The sequence below is a fragment of the Rosa rugosa genome, chromosome 1 (assembly GCF_958449725.1).
Source record: "Rosa rugosa chromosome 1, drRosRugo1.1, whole genome shotgun sequence".
NCBI classification, from domain to species: domain Eukaryota; kingdom Viridiplantae; phylum Streptophyta; class Magnoliopsida; order Rosales; family Rosaceae; genus Rosa; species Rosa rugosa.
This window is the reverse complement of record NC_084820.1, coordinates 68489795-68510905: the sequence shown is the minus strand read 5'-3', so window position 1 is coordinate 68510905 and position 21111 is coordinate 68489795. Positions and strand designations below refer to the sequence as shown.

At 39.5% G+C, this 21111-nt stretch overlaps 5 protein-coding genes across 6 annotated transcripts; 3 read left to right on the top strand and 2 right to left on the bottom strand.

The window, feature by feature from the left end:
* Positions 1 to 2756: 2756 nt before the first annotated feature.
* On the top strand, positions 2757 to 8753 carry LOC133726402 (uncharacterized). 2 transcript variants are annotated; one of them, XM_062153946.1, is made up of 12 exons: positions 2757 to 2950; positions 3041 to 3531; positions 3770 to 3836; positions 4036 to 4440; positions 5197 to 5327; positions 5433 to 5541; positions 5677 to 5822; positions 5976 to 6052; positions 6149 to 6221; positions 6383 to 6588; positions 6730 to 8069; positions 8186 to 8753. In XM_062153946.1, the coding sequence occupies exons 1-12, from the start codon at positions 2942 to 2944 to the stop codon at positions 8393 to 8395; spliced, it is 3264 nt and encodes a 1087-aa protein (XP_062009930.1). In that variant the 5' UTR covers positions 2757 to 2941; the 3' UTR covers positions 8396 to 8753. The 2 variants fall into 2 exon arrangements, with proteins under 2 accessions (XP_062009930.1, XP_062009929.1); XM_062153945.1 differs by having other exon boundaries at positions 6727 to 8069.
* A 742-nt stretch (positions 8754 to 9495) lies between these two features.
* LOC133733840 (NEDD8-specific protease 1-like) lies at positions 9496 to 10458 on the top strand. Its single transcript, XM_062161486.1, has one exon. It carries the CDS (start codon positions 9496 to 9498, stop codon positions 10456 to 10458), a length of 963 nt encoding a protein of 320 aa, XP_062017470.1.
* A 2392-nt stretch (positions 10459 to 12850) lies between these two features.
* On the top strand, positions 12851 to 14240 carry LOC133733832 (FBD-associated F-box protein At1g66310-like). Its single transcript, XM_062161477.1, has 2 exons — positions 12851 to 13912; positions 14001 to 14240. The coding sequence occupies exons 1-2, from the start codon at positions 12851 to 12853 to the stop codon at positions 14238 to 14240; spliced, it is 1302 nt and encodes a 433-aa protein (XP_062017461.1).
* Positions 14241 to 14251: 11 nt separating this feature from the next.
* Positions 14252 to 18075, bottom strand: LOC133726401 (DExH-box ATP-dependent RNA helicase DExH18, mitochondrial). Its single transcript, XM_062153944.1, has 3 exons — positions 15437 to 18075; positions 14815 to 14880; positions 14252 to 14405 (listed from the first exon to the last, which is right to left on the bottom strand). The coding sequence occupies exons 1-2, from the start codon at positions 17812 to 17814 to the stop codon at positions 14826 to 14828; spliced, it is 2433 nt and encodes an 810-aa protein (XP_062009928.1). The 5' UTR covers positions 17815 to 18075; the 3' UTR covers positions 14252 to 14405; positions 14815 to 14825.
* A 907-nt stretch (positions 18076 to 18982) lies between these two features.
* Positions 18983 to 20862, bottom strand: LOC133746186 (putative NAC domain-containing protein 94). The gene is made up of 3 exons (XM_062174354.1): positions 20283 to 20862; positions 19813 to 20114; positions 18983 to 19715 (listed from the first exon to the last, which is right to left on the bottom strand). The coding sequence occupies exons 1-3, from the start codon at positions 20464 to 20466 to the stop codon at positions 19110 to 19112; spliced, it is 1092 nt and encodes a 363-aa protein (XP_062030338.1). The 5' UTR covers positions 20467 to 20862; the 3' UTR covers positions 18983 to 19109.
* Positions 20863 to 21111: the final 249 nt, after the last annotated feature.

Below are 21111 nucleotides of genomic sequence, written 5' to 3'. Positions count from 1 at the left end.
TTTAGATAACAGCAGAAGGGTATGTAATGGTCATTCTAGCTTTTGATCAATATATTGGCTTTGCCTTTAAAAAAAAAAATCAATGAACTCTTTTTCTCTACTCTTAACCCTATTCTATCCTTAAATTAGTTCATCTGATTTAGGGTAGGATAAGACGATAAGATAAGTGGAGGGGTTTTTACCTTTTGTTTTTTTTTTTTTTTTGTCTTTCTGCTTTGAGCAGTTTGATTTGTGCATCGAGTTGTAATACGAGGGATTTTTGAATCTCTCTAACTTGACAGAGTGAGGTTGTTGATATTATTAATGGAACCTGATTCCGTTACCCACAACAAAAAATGAACTTTTTTTTTTGTCATTAATGTGTGGTAGCAACTTCTTATGTTAATTTGATAATGTTTTTATTTTTTTAATTAAATAAATCTAACTAATAATGTATTTAAAGTTCAGTTACGTAATACAAACGATTTTTTATGCCATCTAGCATTTAGTTTTAAAAACAAGATGAACCTTGTCCGTAAAAAATAATGGGACTATTCATGAAAAGAAAAATGTGTGCTATAGTAGGAAATTTTGACAAAAATTGGGTGGAACACAAGAAATTTGGAAGACTTTGACTCTTTGAGCTCAATTTTTTTTTGAATCATGCCCACGGGGCGAAAATAGTATATTCATCACAAGCCAGAATAGGCCATTACATACCATTCCGCTGTCATTTAAGGACATAGACAGACAAGAAGGTAGTGGTAGTACCCACAGTGGTACATAGATTAGACCTACTCATTATACATTTTAGATCGTAGAGATAGCGGAGATCCTCCATTGGTACTATGCCGGAGGCACTAGTGATTTAGGTTCCTAATACAAGGAAATTATTGAATTTAGATAAAAACTAAAAACATATAGAGTTGGGCCAAGAGCCCAAACCCTAGCCCAAATTGACACTGGACTAGAGTAGGACCCTAGCCCAAAAACTTAAAGCCCAAATAGAGGACAGCCACAAACAAAAGGTCCACCAAGGCCCATCAGACTGGTCCGGTCCAAGTCCACCAGCTCCAGCTCCCTGTCGCACCAACCAGCTCCGGCAAGCCTCTCTCCGTCCGCCGCATTCCGCCGCAACCTGCCCCCCACGATCGCAACCGTCAGCGACTCAAAACCGCACCACACGGGCCATACTGCCATAGTCACGCCACCCAACCCCGATCCAACCAGCCATGCCCTCACACCCCACACTGTCGCCGCCACGATCCGCATAGCCGCGATCCGCTCCGCCACGATCACACCACTGCGACCCAAATCCCATTGGCCACGCTACCTCGAAACACGTCAAGACGAAGAGAAACCAAAAACCCCGATCCAGGACCACTGCCATCCGGGTTCGATCGCCGGAGCAATTAGCACGACCACCCACCATCTGTCCTCCCAGCCAGAACAATCCGACAAGCCCAAGCAAACCCCGTTCGATGGCCCCCCCCCCCCCCCCCCCCCATAAGCAATAGCAATCCAATATCCGTCCGGCAGCCGACCTCACGACGACGGCGAAGCCCAAAAGCCCGCCCGTGCTCCCGAGCGCCGCCGGACGAGGACGATTTTGCAGAGCGGAGGCCGACCTTTAGGGTTTTCGCGGAGAGAGAATTTTCAAAGGTTATTGGAGTCGAATACGTGAACACTCTTTGAGCTCAATATGCAATAATCAACCGAATTTAAGATTAGTCTTAATTTGTCTCTAAAAATAACCAACTTATATATATGCATTGCAGTAAACTCAACATTTACCAGATCACATGCCAGAGTAAAAGTTCCAAATTTTTGTCCATATAAGTATATAACACTCCCAGGAATTGCAAAGGTACTAGGGTACAGATCAGAGTTCTACATTGTGTCTCACTTCTGCCAAACTGCCATAACTAGAGTAGTGATACCATGCGTGGTTGTCTCTATATCTCCTTTGGCTCTACTTCAAATTTTGAAGGCTTAGACCCACTCAAAGTCTGCATTTGATTCAGCATTTCAGATCGATCCCCAAACCTTGTCTTGTAAGAGCTACTTGTCCTCCTTTGTATAATATCTTGTTTAAATATTAGGCTATGGCAACGGTACCCAACAATCTTCCACGTTTTTCTTTTTTAGGTACGTATTTATCTTAGTACAAATCAAAAACATAACAGATCTTAATCTGATCACCGTAGTTATAAATAATAACAAATATTTAGAAAATTACCGTTTCCATCTTCATATTGAACTTCACGACAACAACCCCATAGTTTCTTTTCAAATACCTCCCAGGAAACGTTGCGAGTTGACTAGTTAGTGCGAAATTACGTACGCAATTACGCATTAAAAATTTCTAAATTTGATGACTTATGACATGAACTGAGCTTTTACGCATGAGAATAAGCGATACTGGTAACGGCAGTTTGACGAAACTTGACATTATTAACAACCGTTCAAAACAGTAAAAGACGCAAAGAAAAAAAAAAATCACCAAGGACCAAAATGGGATACAAATTGACTAGTTAGGCTCTGGTATGTACTATGTACTGAGTTTGATGCACCCTTCTGGTGCTTTTATAGTTTTATCTCTTGGTTTTTCCAGGCCAGGACCTATTTGTCTAACTAATTACAAGAAAAAAGAAAAAGAAAATAATTACAACGGGAATTAAACCAATTTAATTAAATCCTGACGTCCGCGCGTCTATGTATAAATGCTGGTTCCACTAAAAGCTTCCCTCCCATTTCGTGTCTCCGTTACCGTCAGAGAGTGAAGACAAAAAAGATTGAGAGATAGAGAGAGAGAGAGAGAGAGAGAGAGAGAGAGAGCGAAACGAAGAACCTGTAAAAGCTAGGGTTTCTAAGCCGATCGAAGCGACGCCGTTCGATCACTCTGCAAATGTGTTCTGCATTGTTCGTCGTCGAAATCCTGAGCTCAATTTAGCGATTTCAGATGGATCTGGTTTGTTTTCTACTTAATCTGAGCTCCACTTTCTTGGAATCAATGTTCAATTTTTCTTGAACTCATACTCAAAATCGTGATGAATCGCAGGAAATACGAAGCTTCGGAGCCTCGGAGCTCTTCAAATCCTCTGCGAAATGTAGCTACTTTTCTTATAACGGTGAAAGCGCCGGTTCGTGTTCCGTCGGTGCCGCGGCGAGTGCGGACCGATTCGACACGGTCGATGCCGAGACGAGTCTGATCAGAGCCGTCTATCTCGACAGCAAGGCCGAGCTTTTGACTCAGACGAAGCGGCTCGCCGGCGGCGACGTGCTGGACCGAGCGACGGCGTCGAAGCTCCTGCACCTCTGCTGCAACTTCGACTCGGCGGAGTGCGCCTCCGCGCTTCTCGTCGGCGAACTTGGGACGGTTCCGCTCGTGAACGAGTTCGACGACTCGGGGAAATCGCCGCTGCACACGGCGGCGTCGGCTCACGCGTCGCGGTGCGTGGAGGTTTTGCTGAAGAAACACGCTCGTACGGACCTGAGGACCAAGGACGGTCAGGCACAGCTAGCACTGGAATTGTCGCTTAGTGACACAAGGTAAGGCAAATCAATATCAAAACGTCGAAATCACGACGTCGTTTTCGTTTGATACGCAGAAATGGCTAAAAGGCAGTGCTCCTTCCCCGTAAAAGCCCTCTGCAGAAATGGCCTGAAATGGAAAATCTGCTTTTTCCCTTTTCAGCTCGCTTTTGAATTTTTTTACCGTTCGTATTTATTGAAGCAAGCTCTTGTTGTTTTACTACCTACATTTAATCTTTACTTTTTTACTTTTCAGGATGGATCTGAATTGGAATCCGAACGATTTCTCCATTGAAGACTTGGTGATTCACATGAGTGAAAAGGTCTGTCTTTGCTTCAAAATTTGAAAATAAAATTTCACCAAGCCTTTTTTTTTTTGGAGAAAATACTTCACCAAGCCTGTTTTTTTTTTTTTTTTTGGCGGAACACCAAGCCTGTTTGGTATGCTAGAAAAAGCTGCCAACTCTAAAAAAACGACGTGTCGCTAATTGATATTGTGATTCCATGAATGATCAATCTCAGGATTTGAGCACGGTGAAACTTCTGAGTGAAAAAACCAAGGAGATTGCTGACGTGGCGTATGGCTACGCCGTTAAAGGCCGTGTAGCTTCTCTGACGGCGCTGCTCATCGCCGCCGCCGAGAAGGTTAACGATTCCGTCTTGGAGTTGCGTGATTCCGAATCGGGGACCAAGGAGAAGGTGACTATCTACGAATGGCTCATAAGGGAGGCTTTGTCCCTGGGCGGCCGTACAGCGTTGCCGTTGAGGGCGGCCAAACGCGCCTCCACGGCTACGGAGGGCGAAAACTCGGAGAGGAGGAAGCTCGTGCTTCGAGAGATAGAACTGCTTCAGCTCTTCGGAGCTGTAGCTCAGAGCAGCGGTGGTGGGGACAAGAAGGTGACTTCGCCACTCATCCGTGCAGCTCAGGTGAGATGAGACTCCGTCGTTCTGTTCAGTTTTCAAATAATATTCAGAGGGAAATTTTCTAACTGTTTAAAAAAGAGTAGAAATTTGAAGAGAGAGAACGATAATTTGATCATTTCCATATGTCCTGTGGTAGAAATCTCATTTTGCAGTTTTTTCTGATTAGGATGGTCCAATTGAATTATAGACATTGCTACTGGCCGCTAAATTATTGATCTAGTTCTTGTTCTCTTTCTCTATTGTGTTTGGGATTGGGTCCTTCTGGCCTAATGTGGTGGTGGGCCTTGGTGTTTTCTTCATTCCCTTTGTTGTTTTCTTGCTTTCGTTTAATAATGGGTTATATTAAATGGAAACAATTTACTACTCTGTTAGAACTTAGGATTACAGTACTATGCAAAATAAAGGTACATTCAGAATATGTAGCAGAAGCAAATCAAAATATATTGAATTATAATAGTGTTATTTGTGCACATTGCATCATAATAGCATTCTGAATGATCAGTGACAAAAAGCTCTTCATCTTCAAAGTGTTCTGTCTCCACTCTCCAGCATGCATAATAGTTAATCCATACTGGTAGCTTCTGAATAGAATGTAGCTAGAAGAAAATATGCATAGTAGTTGCATGGGAACAAATTTGCTATTGTAGAGCTCTGTTTTTAAATATGGAGTGAGCAATTATCATATACAGTACTTTATATCAATGTCGCTTTGGGATCATATTATGATACGTAAACCATAATTCAACAAAAATTTGATAGGGAGGAGACGAAGCAGTTATTCAGCTGCTTTTGAAGACAAATATAGATGTCAATGATGCTGATGCAGATGGAAATTCTGCTCTTCATTGGATCCTTAAATTGTCCAGATTGTTGTGTCCCCAACAGATCAAGTCTCTCTCTCTCTCTCTCTCTCTCTCTCTCTCACACACACACACACACACACTGATGCAGAGGGTTTAATTACCTTAATAACTTTGTATTCTTTCATTCCCCAGAATTTTATTGCTTCTTATTGATCATGGTGCCCGAGTAAGCCAAAGGAATAGATTGGGGTTGACAGCATTTCATATTGCTGCTGGTAATGGTAATTCAGAGGCACTTGAGGTATCATATGTTTCCTCGTCTACTTCTCCAATTTGCTTAACAAATCAACTTGCTTGGCAACCAGAAATACATTGGTTAACATCACCCTTTAAGTTTTCATGAAACTCAGTAGCCATGAATTTTTTCCATTGACAGGTCCTTCTGTTGGAAGACCCAGTTGGTGTCCAATATAGGACGGAAATGAAAGAAACCCCCCTGTTTTTCGCTGTGAAGAATGAGAGTAAGGAGTGTGCTGAGCTTCTTTTGACGTGGGGAGCAAATAGTGAAGTCCTTAATCTGCGGTAAGGAACAATGAAAAACTTCTTCTTCAGTTCTATTGTGTTTGTATCTTTCCAGTAGTGGGTTCTAGAGCCTCTTTAGTTAAAACTTTGAATGCTAACATTTCTTTTGTACATGTGTCTGCATGAATTTCTGCAAAACTTTTAAAATACCAGTAGACAAAGAGCTATAGACCTGGCAACCTCTCAAGATATGCGTTACATATTGCTGAATCCAACCACTGTTAGCCTCAGTAAGTTCATTATTAAAACATGTGAAAATAATATATCAAGCAACTTTATCCATCTTCTGTATATTTGATTTAACATCCGTACTTTCTCATGTGCAGTTAATCATGCTTTCCCCAATCAACATAAATGTATGGCTTTAGAGTTGACAGATGAAGACACCACTAACGAAAGGTAACCATTGTTATATGCATCAAAGTTGCTTGTTTTCTCTTTCAAAGAAAAGAAAAAATGTTCCGTCTTATATGCTTGTGTGTCAGCAGGCATTTACTCATGCATGTTTATATCTTTACTATGTTCATTGTTCTCAAGTTTCTACTGCCTGCGAATGCTAGAAATGTTAACTCAAGCACCAAGGCAGAGGTTTGTAAGTACTTTGACTCTCATCGAGGATGTGTCAGAGGAGCTAAGTGCTTTTATGCACATTGTGAGGAGGAGTCTCGGAAAGTGAAGGAGGGAGCAGACCGGAGTCATTTTTCTGCTGCTAAACTACTCAAACGCAAAATCTTTGTTGGTGGACTTCCTCCTTCAGTGGACTCTGGTAATGCACCTATGAACTTTTGTCAAAATAATTTATGTTGTAATAAGCATGATTATCTAGCAGGATCAATAATCTAAATAACAGATATGTACAAGTTTATTTTTCGGACTAACATAGTTCTGTATTCACTTTGTGAAGCAGATGATTTGGGAAAGTTCTGTGAAGAGGAGTTTGGATCAGTGGACGATGCTATAGTCATTGTAACTCAAATAGAAAACAAGATACAATCTCGAGGCTTTGGTTTTGTCACATTTAGAGAGGAGAAATCGGCTTCAGAAGCTATGCAAGCGCACTACATCACCATGAGAGGCAAGAAAGTTGAAATAAAAAGTTTAATTCCAAAATTGGTTTTGGGAGCTGAGTTTGAGAAGATGTCACCTCAACAACGACAACAAGAGAAGAATATTCAAAATCAGCTTCCACAGCAGAAGTCGAACGAGAATATTATGGAAGGTGATAACCCTGAACAAGGTTCTTGGGCTGATAGATTAGTCCTTGGACAACCAGTGGGGTGTTCCACTGAACCTCAAGTTACCAAGAGCTCTGAGGATCCAAGCACTCCTACATGGCTAAAGGTTTTCAAGAAGTGGTTTCCTGGTTTCTTACAAGGTCTGTCAAAGCATTCAAATTATGCTCTGTCTTCTCTAAAAGCTGACTTCAGGGCTAAATTTGGGTTAGAACTGGATCACTCATCTGTGGGCTACTCTAAGCTCAGTGACTTTGTGAAATGTTTCTCCGATTTATGTACTGTTGAGATTCTCCCCATCTGCAAACGTGGAACTCCAACTCACGTGATCCTCCGGCCAAAATTTTCTAGGCCTCAACGCCGACTCCTTCCTACACTGAGAACACCTCACACTCTGTCTCTGTCTGCACTGCTTGTCAAAGGCGGTGATACAAAATGTCTTTTGGACCTCTCAAGTGGCGATTGTGGTGATTCAAAGTGTCTTCAGGACCATTTGAAGTGTTTTCAGGACCTTTCAGTTAACAAAGGCAGTGATTCAAAGTGTTTTCAGAACCTTACAATTGAAAGCGTTAGTGATACAAAGTGTCTCCAGGACCTTTCAGCTGACAATGCTGCTAATTCAAAGTGCCTTCAGGACCTTTCACTTGACTTTGGTGGTGATTCAAAGTGTATTGAGGACCTTTCCATTTGCAATGCTGGTGAGAAGTTTGGCTCAAGTGTCACTAGCCATGGGCAAGAGAAACCCTCCTCTGGGTATCCTGAAATGAACTCTGCAGAGGATAAAGTACAATGTGTGCACCCGAGGTTCCTTCAATTCTTAAAACCAGATCCTCTATTCTATGGTCAGAAAGAAACTGACGTGCTAGCCGGAGAGACTGACAATGAAAAGGGACAGTGCAGTGCAGGGGATAAAGGACGTATAAATATTAGGGATCCAAGACGGCATCTCGTTTTGGAGTCCCTGTCCAAGAAATGGAGCAAATCATACTTCCTTCGTGAATTTGATTTCTACAAGGTGATATGGCCTGCAAACTAGATATATTTTGATGTTCTTACTGTTACAGTGCGTGTTAATGTGTTATATGAATCATCTGCATATTATCTATATCTAACTCTATGGTCTTCGTTCAGATTTACAAGGAAAGATTATCGGTAAGAAGGTGTTTTGCATGCAACCAGCAGAAGATGATATGGGCCAATTTCCCTTGTAAACACTTGCTGTGGTGCACTGGCTGTAAGTTGCGGGCAATAGAGGCTTCTGGTCTTTTCCCACACAAATGCGTGCTGTGTGACACCGAAGTACAGAAAATGGATTTAGTACTTCCATTAACTAGTAACTGAGGTAGCCATTGCAGTCTATGTTTCCATGCACAGGAGAACTGCAGGTGAACTATATAGATATGCCGTCTGTTAGATAGGATATATAGTATGTGGGTGTGGAAGAACTATAAGATGCACACCCAGGAAAAGTAAAGAGGAACTGCGGGTTGGGCTAGTGTCCCTCCCGGTCACACTAGACACACACTTTTGAACTGGCGGATTCCGTCCGGCCTAGATTTTGAGCCGACTAGCATGACTGTCACAATAGCGTAAGTTGGTCCTAGCCATATTTCCTAGTACTATTCTACTGATATCATGTTTTGTCTCAGCTTTTGACAATGGAATATGAATATGGAATCAACAAAAGCTGTTTTGTCCATCTATTAGCGCTTTCTGAACCCAAAAGATGGGTACATGTTTGTCTATTACCTTTAACTACTTCCATTCCATAGCATTGATGTCGTTTTCGCTGAATGAATTTCTTCCAGCCAAATGAGAAAAGGTCTCAGGGTTGAAAGAGATGTGTGTTTATAAATCTGATTCGAAGAAGCACTGATGATGAACTGGGTTTATAGATAACCCCATCATGTCATTGGATAACTCTAGTTTGGAAAAGGTTTTGATTAATCAGTTACTTGGCGAACAAGTGTATTGATTAAGATAGTTGACATGGAAATAAGAGCAAGGAAATCAAATCCTGATGAACCTGCATGCAAGGAAACCAAGTCCTTAAAAAAAAAAAAAAAATTACTGACCTTATCCTACAAGGAAATGGAAACGTATAGCTAGCGAGTATTAACAGAAGACAGATCTATTAATATAAGAGCTGAAAGTCAAAAAAAGAGATGTTTATATCATTATCATTAATTAGAATAAATGGTCATATTGTAATAGAAATTAAATTGCATTTTTTTTTTTTTTTTTGAAGGGATTTGGAACCCAGCCCAGCTAGAACCCAACTCCACGCCCGATTCTATTTATTGAATTAAATTTCGTACTGTCAATTTCTAGCATCCTATTTTGTACCATTGATCAGATCTTCTAGTATCGAAAAGAACTATATATATCGATCGATCAATCAGATATATTACAGCAAGTGATTACTTGCTGGTGCTCGCTTGATGGATGAGGAGGTCCTGACTTATAATGGTGTTGTGCTGAAAAGGAGCGACTTGGATCTGCTTAGCGGCCCGCACTACTTAAACGATTGCATTATTCAATTCTATTTCAGTTATCTTACTTCCCAATATGATGATCGCACCCTTCTGGTTTCCCCTACAATCTCTTTTTGGCTGGCGAATTCTCAGAACTCCGAGGCTGATTTTAGAGACTTTGAGGAGTCTCACCAACTTAGTAAAAAGCAAGTTGTGATGTTCACCGTGAATGATAATGAAGACACGAGTCAAAGCGACGGTGGAAAGCATTGGAGCTTGCTTGTGTATTACAGAAAATCGAATACATTCGTGCATTACGACAGCTTTGGGGGTTTCAATAGTTTGGTTGCCAGAAAGTTGTATCGAGCGGTTAAGAACTGCGTGGCAGCTCCAGCAACACAAGCACCAACTCCAGCTGGGACTAGTAGTTTGGTTACCCACATTAGTTCTAAAATGGGACACAAGTACTACTCTAAGCACTTGCGGCGAATTATAAATTATCCCAAGAAGAATATGCTGGTGTCTTTTGTGATCGGATACATCTTCTCAAAGAAGTACTTGCGTCGGTTTATAAATTATCATCCTGTGAAGGTGTGTTATGCCCTGCAAAAGTACATCATAAGTAATAATGGAGATGATGAAGAGACTATCGATAGGGATGATGATGATGATCCTTGGTTTAGAGAAGAGAATGTTATGCCTCAGCAGACAAATTGGTACGACTGCGGTTTATATATGATGGCTATTGCTAGAGTAATCTGTGAATGGTACTACGATGAGGAGAGGGCGGAGCAGGAGCAGCAGAATTGCTTCTTGAAGGACGACCGGTTTCCGAATATCACGAAGCATCTTGACAATTCTTTAGAATACACGATGCGCTCTGAGATGTTGAGGTTCATTCAACACCACATCGAACTTAAAACAAACTAGTGTATAGGAATGTTTTGTATACACAATAAAGATCAAATGGTTGATTCACTTTCAGGAATGCTGTTTGTGTCCCTTTTTTGCATGTCCGACTGCTAAATCCTAATGGTTGGATGAAAGATAGCACAAATAATTCGAAAAGCTATTGTATAGTCCCGAACCACTACGCAGTGTGATGTAGGACGATAGTTGCTCATTCGAAGCATTGAATTTCCAAAATCAAGAGAGAATAGATTACAAAGCACATGATACATCGAGAATAATCCAAGAGGGCACCGTGCATATATAAAGTAGTTAGTAGGGTGACAATAGCCGCACCTGTAATTCAATTACTTTTAGTTTCTTTCCAAATCCTTTAAAGAGATTATGATACATACAAAGAAATAATCATTCTTATTGAATTGAAGATCTAATTCTGATGGGAGCCGGCAATGGAAATTCGTGGTTTATAATTAACTTTGGGTGGTGCTATTCCCACACCCATTTTTTCTATTCACACACCCCTTCTATTTTTTCATTACTTTAATACAATTTTTTTTATAAATTACCCTAACTACCCTCTCTTTTAATTATGTTTCTTTTTCTTTTTTCTTTTTTCTATTTGGCAAGTCAATCATCAATTAAACATCATTATACAATAAACTAATTTTTTCTCATGAATGTCATTGCTGAGTTAGAAAAAAAAATGTTGGGCAAGTCGAAGTGTAATCTGTAAAAAATTCTACAATTAGTGTGGCAACATTTAGGGCTCAGATGAAAAATCACGATGTAACTGATTTTGGGGATTTAGGTATGTCATGATTGCTATATAAAACTGAAGCAAGCTATAGCATATCACCTAAACTAATGGAGATCCAAAACCTCTCACATCTGATTAAGCAACATTGATTTAAGATACCACTCCCAGTGAAAAAGCATTCTGCAGAGTGATGATATGACTAAAGTCAAAATGAAATCAAAGCGTCAACAATTTCAAAATTATCAATCAACTCAAGTCAAAACCATGATTAGCAAGCAAGCCATACCAAAATCAAACTAGGACAAACAGAACGCACACATTTAAAGCTCCCAATCCACCGAATTGCTGAGAAATTGATCTTTTTAGCGGAGAGCGATGGATTGAAATACACCAAAAAAATTTAGTAGAATCTTATCAGGAATGATGAATAGGGCCTCGAATGATCACTACACTCATATCTTCCATGTCTCTATTGCAAATCAGATGTAGAATTTTCTCCAAAGATTGGTCTAAAGTTATTTGTTCTACCATAATTAAACTTCAAAGCATCACGTTAGAGAGATAGAATGACTATGCTAGAGAAGTTTTTTATGGAAAAGAAAAGAGAAAATTGCAAAGAGCCCTAAAGTAATTTGTGTCTGCGGGAAAATAAGGGTTTAAGATTTTGGGATGATTGACTTGCCAAAAAGAAAAAAGAAAAATAAACAGAATTGCAATGGAGGGTAGTTAGGGTACTTCGTAAAAAAAAATTTTAATTAAAGTAATAGATAATAGAGAAGGTGTGTGAATAGAAAAAATAGGTGTGCGAATAGAATTGAACGTTAATTAAAGATCTATAGAATTGAACGTTAATTAAAGATCTACCAAATTGTGTTAATCTGTATGGGGAAGCAGTAGTAGAGTGGATGAATCTTTTGAAGACGAATGCAAGCTTTTATTCCCATGATTATATTAAGGGTAGATTTTTATTTGGTTGTATCATCAGTAGCATAACTAATGACTACTCAACATTCGAGTTTTGATAATAAGACCTCCAAAATTTTTCACCTGACCTCCACAGTTTTATTGATTAATTTACATATCTTCATGCTAAAACGGTAAAGCTGAATTCATTAGAAATCACTTCATGGCTATAGGCATAACAATCTAAATAATTTGGAAAAATCTCTCAAGATTTTCCAAATTAAAATTCTGTAAACCTGACTAGGTATGTATAACCCTAGTTGCATTAAACTAAACTCGGTCATCACCAAAACTGACTAGGAATAGAATTCTTTGTCTCCTTTGTGATTCTTTTCTTTCTCTTTTTATTGTTCAGCTTCCTCGTCTTCATCAACTTTTCAGATTCGTTGGCTTTGCTCCATCTCTATTAGAGTAAGAGTTATGGACAAGAATACAAAAGCTGCAAGCAAAAAGCCTGAAGATGGTCAAAACCAGATAGTTGTGAACACATCTCTTGTAGAATATTCTGTAAATATTTACTTTCTTTGTACGTGTAGATTACGTATTCTGTATAGTTGTAGAAGATTTTTTCCTATTAGGATTACTCTTGTATCTCTTTATAAACCTCCTATTTGGAGATGAATAATATTGAGGTATTGCAAACACACCGAATCCTTATTTTCTACTTCTCTATCAGAGTTACCTGACGTTGCTATGGAGCAAATCCTCGCTGGATCTCTGCTTTCCACCAAAAACACTGCCCGGACATGCATTTTTTCTAAGCAGTGGTTACGTGTATGGCCTTTGATTCCTGCATTGGACATTGATGAGGTTGAGGATAAGAATAATGAGGATGATGAGGATGAGCAGGCACGCCTTGCAAAAAACGGGATTCGACATCAAAGGTTCATGAACTTCTTGAGCATGTGTTTGAAGCGATGTGAGAAATATAACAACACATTAGACAAGTTCAGGCTTCGTATGAGATACTTTGGTGATCGGAACTATGATGATAATGGGATCGTAAGCAGGTGGTTGAGTTATGCTGCTGAAAGAAACAGAAACGTTAAAGAGTTAGACATCTGCTTCATATATATACCAGAGTTACCGGCATACACCCCGTACCGCTTACCACGAACACTTCTCATCAACAATGCAGGATCTTTAACCATTCTAAAGTTGGAGAATGTGATGATACAGGGCAGCAATGACCCTACGAGCTTCCCATGTTTGAGAACTATGTCCCTCAAACTAGTGGAATTCAGTAGCAACTTCGCATTCTTGCAGTTAATTTCCGGGTGCCCTTACATAGCTTACTTGTCCCTCAAGCTATGTACTGGCTTGTCACAGACTCTTAAACTTTCTAGTTTGAGCCTCGAATCCTTGGAAGTTATGCATTGCGGCTCAGTGCGTTTTCAAATTGAAGCTACGAATCTTAAATCTTTTAAACTACATGGAGGGCTGTACAGCTGGGGCAACGTTGACATTGCCTCTTGTAAAAATGTTGAGAGTCTAGAGTTCTTTGATACATGCTTGACAGAAACATGGCTTAGAGGCTTTGCTTCAACGTTTCCCCTCCTGGAGAATTTGGTTTTACATGACTACTGGGAAGGACGAATGAAAAGTACCAAAATCATTCCAAACTTATTGGATGCTACAATTTCAATCCATATAGGGAGGGAGCCTAGCTCGTCTTGGAATCATCTTCGTCTGATTAGATTTCTTGAGAATTTTGATTGCTCCAGAAAATTAAGTCTGCATGCTGCTGCTCCTGAGGTATGTACTATTCACTAGCTTTGTTTGTTCAAATGTCTTATTCCAACTTGTTAAAATCCTATACTTTCTCTGTGTCGTGAATGTCTAGGCTCTCATCTTTCCAGAAGAAGTGAGAAGGTGCCCACCATTACCAAACCTCGAGCATCTTCAGGTAGAGATTAGTTTTACAACCACAGTAAAGATTTTCTCATTGCTGATGGACTCCTTGCATTGGATGGCACCATCTGCGGCGGTTTCTATCCACAGAACAGATATCGATCCATATCCAGAAACAGAATTACTCAAAACAATAATCGGTTCATTTATGAAAACTGATCTTGGTGTTTGATCGGAAGAATCTGTAATGAAAAAGTCTCAATAATTTCATTCTTTTCTTCAAATATTATAAGTACACAATATGAATAACTGTGTTCGTGTATTGCCGATTTCCAATAAGAGCCCTGTGGCCCTGTAACCATTGTTGAATTGTTTGGTCGACCAAATGGAATTAGACCTGCAGTTTTATTGAAAGGACAGATCGTTTAAAGTACAGAAACTTCATATTCGTACAACCTCTACTCTACTACTTGTCATTACATTTTGCAAAACTTTAGCACATCCAAAGATACTTGTCATTTATTTAGAGAACAAAAGAACGACCAAAATTAGTGTAAGCATCTATACATGTACAAAGGTCCAAGATATTAAACTGCCAGCTCAAATCTTTTCACATAATTTCTTTTCACACCATCTGAAGGAAGCAAATCATTTGGCGGACGCTATGGCTTCTTTAGGTCGCTGTTCTGTGTATGCAGACGGAAGCAAATGCATGCTATATTTTGTTTTGAACCCTTAATTTGTTCTCTTAATGCATTGTACACATATTCTAGTCTCCTTCCTATCCATTCTGACAGTAAAATTACCTGCAAGGCCACTAAGCAGCTACCTTCTCTGAGTGCACAGAATTTACAGACTGGTCATGCCTGTTCCTGCAAGTCATAAAAAGGGATCATAACAAGGTCAACAGATCTAAACAAACATATAAAGGATGCAATCCATACACAAATAATTTGAAATAACACACCCTTAAAGTTAGCATACTTCTGCTAAATACATCTGTCCATCCATCTTCTGGTTCTATTATTGATGAGGAGCTTTTATAAGGAGGAAATTAAACATGTTACATTATCATTTACCATGAATAACGGCTATTTCCTGCCACTGTCATATAAATGACACCTCAAAAGCCTCAACCACTACCTTTCAGAACACCATTCACAACCAAAATCATAGGAGCTATCTTTTTATCAATAATAAATTGAGCAAATTTTTGAAGAAACTAATCATTACAATTTTACAAATGTCCTGGAAATCGATAATATCGAGCCAAATAGTAAGAGACAACAATCAAAACACGCACCTTCTTACAAAATAAAAGACAAATGTAGAACCAAGGACTAACTAGAGATGCCATAGTATTTATTTGACTAAACAAAATACACCAGTTCAGTAAAAAGTCATAGAAACAACTATTCAAGAACTTACTTCTGATACAGTTTGATGCGTGACAATGGCCTTTCATGACTATCTTCCTTCCGTTGAGGCTTTGATGCCTGCCTTGATTCTGGTTTCCAGTTAGCGTTGGCTAGAGACTGACCCAGCAATTCAGCAATATCTGTTGCCATTGCTTCAGCCTTCTTCACGTATGGAAAAGTTTCTTCCTTGAAGTGGTTTGACAACCACATATACATAGACAACACTTGATGCTTAGTCTCGAGATCCAAGAGTTCCTTATCATTACGAGCAGAACCCGTTGGCATGCCCATAGCAATATTGACAGGGAGATTCTGGCTATATGATGAAGCGAACTTTAGAAGATGGAACATAGCTTTTGGGTCTCTTATATTTACTGGGGCAAAACAGAAGTTAAAACGATCCTCCAGAGATAGTGCCTGAATCTTCTGTAACATATTTGCAACCTTCTTTATATGATCATGTCGACACAAGAAGTATGACCCATCCAGGCGGCAATTTTCACCAAATTTTTCAAGTAGCTGGCAGAACGTAATGTTAGAAAGTTGCCCTGCAAATAGCTCAACCTGCTCGTAGAAAGGAAACAAGCCCACTTTCTTAACTTCATCAAAAGGCTGCTTTAGACACTCAATCAAGTAATCCAGATCATCTAAATTCAATGTGGTAGTAAGTCCATCTGGATAGATACTTCCTCTCCGACCAGCTCTTCCAGCAATCTGCTTCACCTGAGATGCTGGAACTGGGAGAACTTTGTCACCATTGTATTTTGCAAGACTATAGAATACAACCCTCCTAATATTAAGATTCAGACCCATTCCCACCGCATCAGTAGAAACCAGAACATCATATTCATTATCTTGATCATTAAATAAATTTGCTTGCTGTCTACGAGTTTCTGGCGGCAAGGCACCATAAATAACACAGCAGCGGTGGTTGGTGTGTTTTTCAATTGCAATTTTAACCTCAAATACCTCTCTTCTTGAAAAAGCAACCACACAGTCTCCAGACCTAACATTTTTAAGATCTCCCAATAGCGTTTTTGCTTCAACCACTAATGGCTTAAACCTCTCATAATGCTGCTCATACAACTCATCACCAGTCTCTGAACAGATCTTTCGAACAACATTGAGAACGCTTGGATCTCCACACAAATGTATCTCATCAGCCTTTAAGCCAAGTACTGCTCGCGTCCATGCAAAACCTCTACATGGATCTGCCATCATCTGAATCTCATCAATGACAGCAACATCATACATTTCGTCGGTTGACACCATTTCCACTGTACAAGCAGCATGGTTTGAGAATGGGACAAATTTCTTTTCTTGCCCTGTGTGAAGACTACAATACACCCCAAGCGCATTTACTTTGTCAAAGACTTCCATAGCCAATAATCTCAGAGGACTGCAATAGATACCCCTCTTTGCTTCCATAAACCGTTGCAAGGCATTGAAAGTTTTCCCACTATTGGTTGGACCACAGTGATAAACTATCTTACGCTTCATAGCCCGTGCAAATGGAAACCAAGTATGGGGCTTCGTGAGATCCGCGGATGCAATCATACCACGAAAGCGCTTGATCTCATCAGGAAACTCTTCTAAACAATATTCAACAAACAAAGGAAACAAAAACTTAACTGCTTCATCAGATGGACCAAGGGACACCACATACTTGGCAACATCAGCAGAACACTTCTTGAAGAAAAAGCTCCGAAACTTATACACAGCATTGGGAAAAAATGATCTGCCAATGTATATTGCAAGAGCCTGATCAGTCGCCCAACCCGAATTTCCAAAATACCGGAACGTCTCTTGAAGAGTCTCCCAATCACTCCGTGTCTGCTTTGCACCCTTCTCATTATCACAAAGCTCCCTATACAACTCAACAGGGTCGCGCGACGCAACGTGCTGAAAGCTCACCGCTTTCACTGAACTCACATTGTCATCACCACTTCCCAACTCTTCCACCATTGAATCACTAATAACAGCCTCATTCTCACTATCAACATCATCATCTGATTCCGACCAAATATATTCCTTATTCTCACTCGGAACCTCAAACTCAACAATCTTCCCCACATCCGCATCAAAATCATCAACCACTGTTCTACTATCACTCACATCCTCATCCCCATCTTCCACACCAGTAGAGAATGGCTTAACAAAAACACTATCCCACCCCACAGATTTTGGGTTCTCTGAAGATAACCTAACACGAACTGGGTCCACTAAACTCGTAGAAAATGAACGATTTTGGACCTCTAAAGCAGGAAAATATGTGAACTTTGGTGATACAGAGCGGTCATATTGATTCCAGATCAAAACCCTAAACCTAGATATGTTTTTCTTAGAACCATAAATTCGAAAAAGGGAACTTACAGGGCCTCTAGCCATTGCTTAACACTCAATTCAAACTCAGAAATTCATAGAAGAACAAATCAATAACTTCAATTTCAAATTAAGAACCCAGAAATTTGGGAAAAAGTTGAAGAAAATTAGAGAGCAGGATTATAGGAGCAGACCTGAGACATGAGAAAATGAGTGATTTGAGAGTGAAAGCGCAAACTGTGGGAAAGTGGTGGCGAGGATTTAACACAGCTAAAACCCTAAACCCAAAATTGGGACGACAACGAAGCAGAGTAGAACTCAAACGACGACGTTTGGTATTGAAGTCGGGAAACATCGATTACTGACCCGGATTTCAAAAATTGGACCAACTTTGGAGTGGGCTTATATCATTCATCTGGCCCAAATGTTTTGTACTTTCTAGTTTTCTTCTCTTCTTTTCTTTTCTTTTTTTGATCAGCATTTTTTTTTTCTTTTGGCCAACATTTTTATCTTTTTTCATTTTTTTTTCATTATCAGATTTCTTTGTATAGGCCTCTCCCAAATTCCTCTGTCTTTTATTAAACAAAAAAACTGAAAATAAAAATATAGCAATAATGAGGAATGTGTTCGAGCTCAGGACCTCATATATGTAGGAGGAAGTACTGTTATTTGTTAGTTTACCATAAAATTGTACTAAAATCTCTATAGTAATTTTGGTTTGGGTGCGGCTATTGCCACCCTACTAATTTCTGATTTATTAAACACTAAAATATCATAATATAAAATTACAATAAAGGACAATATCTAACTAAAAATTACAATTATTTTTTCTATTACTCCTACATAATACATACTTAAACTTCATTCTTAATCTTTTCATTGATCGTTCAACCCAATGAGACTGATTGACTAAGATTTCATGAGATTGATTGAGAGAAACGGAAGGAAGCCAAAAACAACTGAGAGAGACGCGGATGGAGTCAAATAGAAAAAGAATTTGAATTCAACCCTATTTAAAAAGGGTATTTTGGGTATTATAAATGGGTGAACAATGTAAACATGAAATTTAAAAAATGTGTAGGGTGAGAAGAGAATATAGGGAGAACAAAGTAGTTAGTAGGGTGGCAATAGCCGCATCCTTTTGATTTTAATGTACTGCTTGTCTTGGTTGGTGTTAGTTAGTAGTTAGAGCTTGAAAGTAAAACTGAACAACCCAAAAGAAGAAACAATATGGTGCCTAAAATGGTATAATTAGAATTTAGGAAACTGTACATTGACTAGTAGCTAATTAACAAACATTACATGGTAGTCTAATTAGAGCGAGAAGAATAGATTCCTTGTACTGTATACTATCAATTCTATCAAGTATAACATTTGCTTGTAGAATAGCTAGTAGACATGTCACTAGGATCATCTGAACCCAAACTGAAAGGAAACCCAATTGATCTGATAGTCCCCCAATGACTATTGTTATTGTTAGCCTGGCTTGTGTTGTTGTTTTGTTGAATCTGATCTTGAGCCAAACTGATTGAGAAGCCATTACTAAACTGTTGTTGTTGTGAGCCATCAAAGTCTATGCTCCCTGAGGTGTGGTTGTTACTCAAGTCACCAACTAAGGCGTGGTTGAAATTGGGTGGTGATGACATTTCAATTGGAGAGAACATGATGCCATTGGGAATGTTTTCTCCGACTAATACAGGATTGAAGTTGGGTTTATAAGGGAGAGCGTCGAAAGCTGAGTAAGTTGAACCTTGTTGATGTTGTAATTCATTGTTGTTACTCCAAAACTGGATGGCTGATCCTAAGTCAGTGGTGCAAGATATGTTGTTTTCGGAACTGAACTGAGGGCATTGAGTTAGAAAACCGGATGCTGTAGGTTCGGGCAGTGTAGATAGCCAAGATTGAGAAAGAGCCCTCTGTGCCATTGAGTTTGTTTTCTTGAAAATCCTGCAAATGGCCCATGCATCCTGTATAACATGACATCTCGAATTAGAGACCGAAAGATCAGCTGAAAAATACAAAGAGGAAAAATGGGAAATAGAACCAACTAGTACTACTACTTACATTTGGAGGAAGGCTTTTATCTAACAGCTTCTTGGGTGGTGATGAGTCTGGGATAGAAGGGAGGCGAAACTCGTGCATCATCCAATCAGTTTTGATTCCTTTAGCAGCTCTGCCTCTGTAGAACACAAGGGACTTCTTTAGGCCTATGCACTTGGAGCCTTCAGATGAATAAATAGGCCTGTCTGTTCCTGTTGCTTTCCAAAACCCGGCTCCTGTGACTCGGTTAGGCCTAGCACTGTTGCGGTATTTTCGATCCCTTGGGCAGTAGAAGTACCACTCTTTCTCCCCAGTACTTGCCAGCTCTGCATCAACATATGAAATAAAACTTCAGTCACAAGAAACAATTGCTAAGCTCACTTAAAATATGTTCTTTCAAACCAAACATGAAAAAAGGGATAAACTTTATGTTGAAAAAGGAACCCAAACATGAAAACTGGTTAAGAAAGAGAAGAACTAGAGTCATTTCTTACTTGGAAGATCCCAGGGATCATATTTATAAATGTCCACTTGCTTAATCAGTTCAATGGGGAGAAGCCTTTGCTGAATTTTTCTCTTGAGGTAAAAACCCACAAGTTCCTCATCAGTTGGATGGAAGCGAAAACCCGGCAACATGACATCATCAACCTTATCCATCTGATCATTCTTCTCTTCCATGCTTCTCTATTTGATAAATTTCAAAGGTGAAAGGTAGAGTTCAAAAGTTCAAACCAGACCCTTGAGAAAAAGACTAATAGGCTTTGAAGCAGTTCTGGTTCTTTAACATATGCTTAAAAGACTAGGCAGTTCGATCTAGTGATGAGTCTCACAAATAAGAGTTTGCTTCATCCAAAGCAATCATGTGCCACCTGAAAAGGGGTCTGGCTCCGAAGCTTCGGCCGCCCTTTCAGGGGTGAGTAATGGAGAGTACGATTGCACAAAAATCGCGGTGACTTGGTAAAGAAGAAGCTGAGACTCGCAACCCTCTTTAAGAACAGCTACCAAGGAACACAAGTCAAGTACTGAATTGGATTATTGAATTGGGAATTTGGGAGGCTTTTTAAGTTGGTGATTCTTGAGGTACTGCATAAGGGTCTTATTTAAACCAAATTAAGGATCTCAAAAGAGGTCTACAAATTCAGCAAATTTTGGAATTTTTAATTACCAAGTTGCTATCACAGTTGCTCATGTTCAGTTTTCAGAGAAACCACCCTCATTTATCTTCAAAGAACCAAATACAATATGACAAATACTGGTTCCTTGTCAAACTATTATAATCTAACCCTTAAAATAAACTATTTTTTCTTTGGCTTCATAATACAT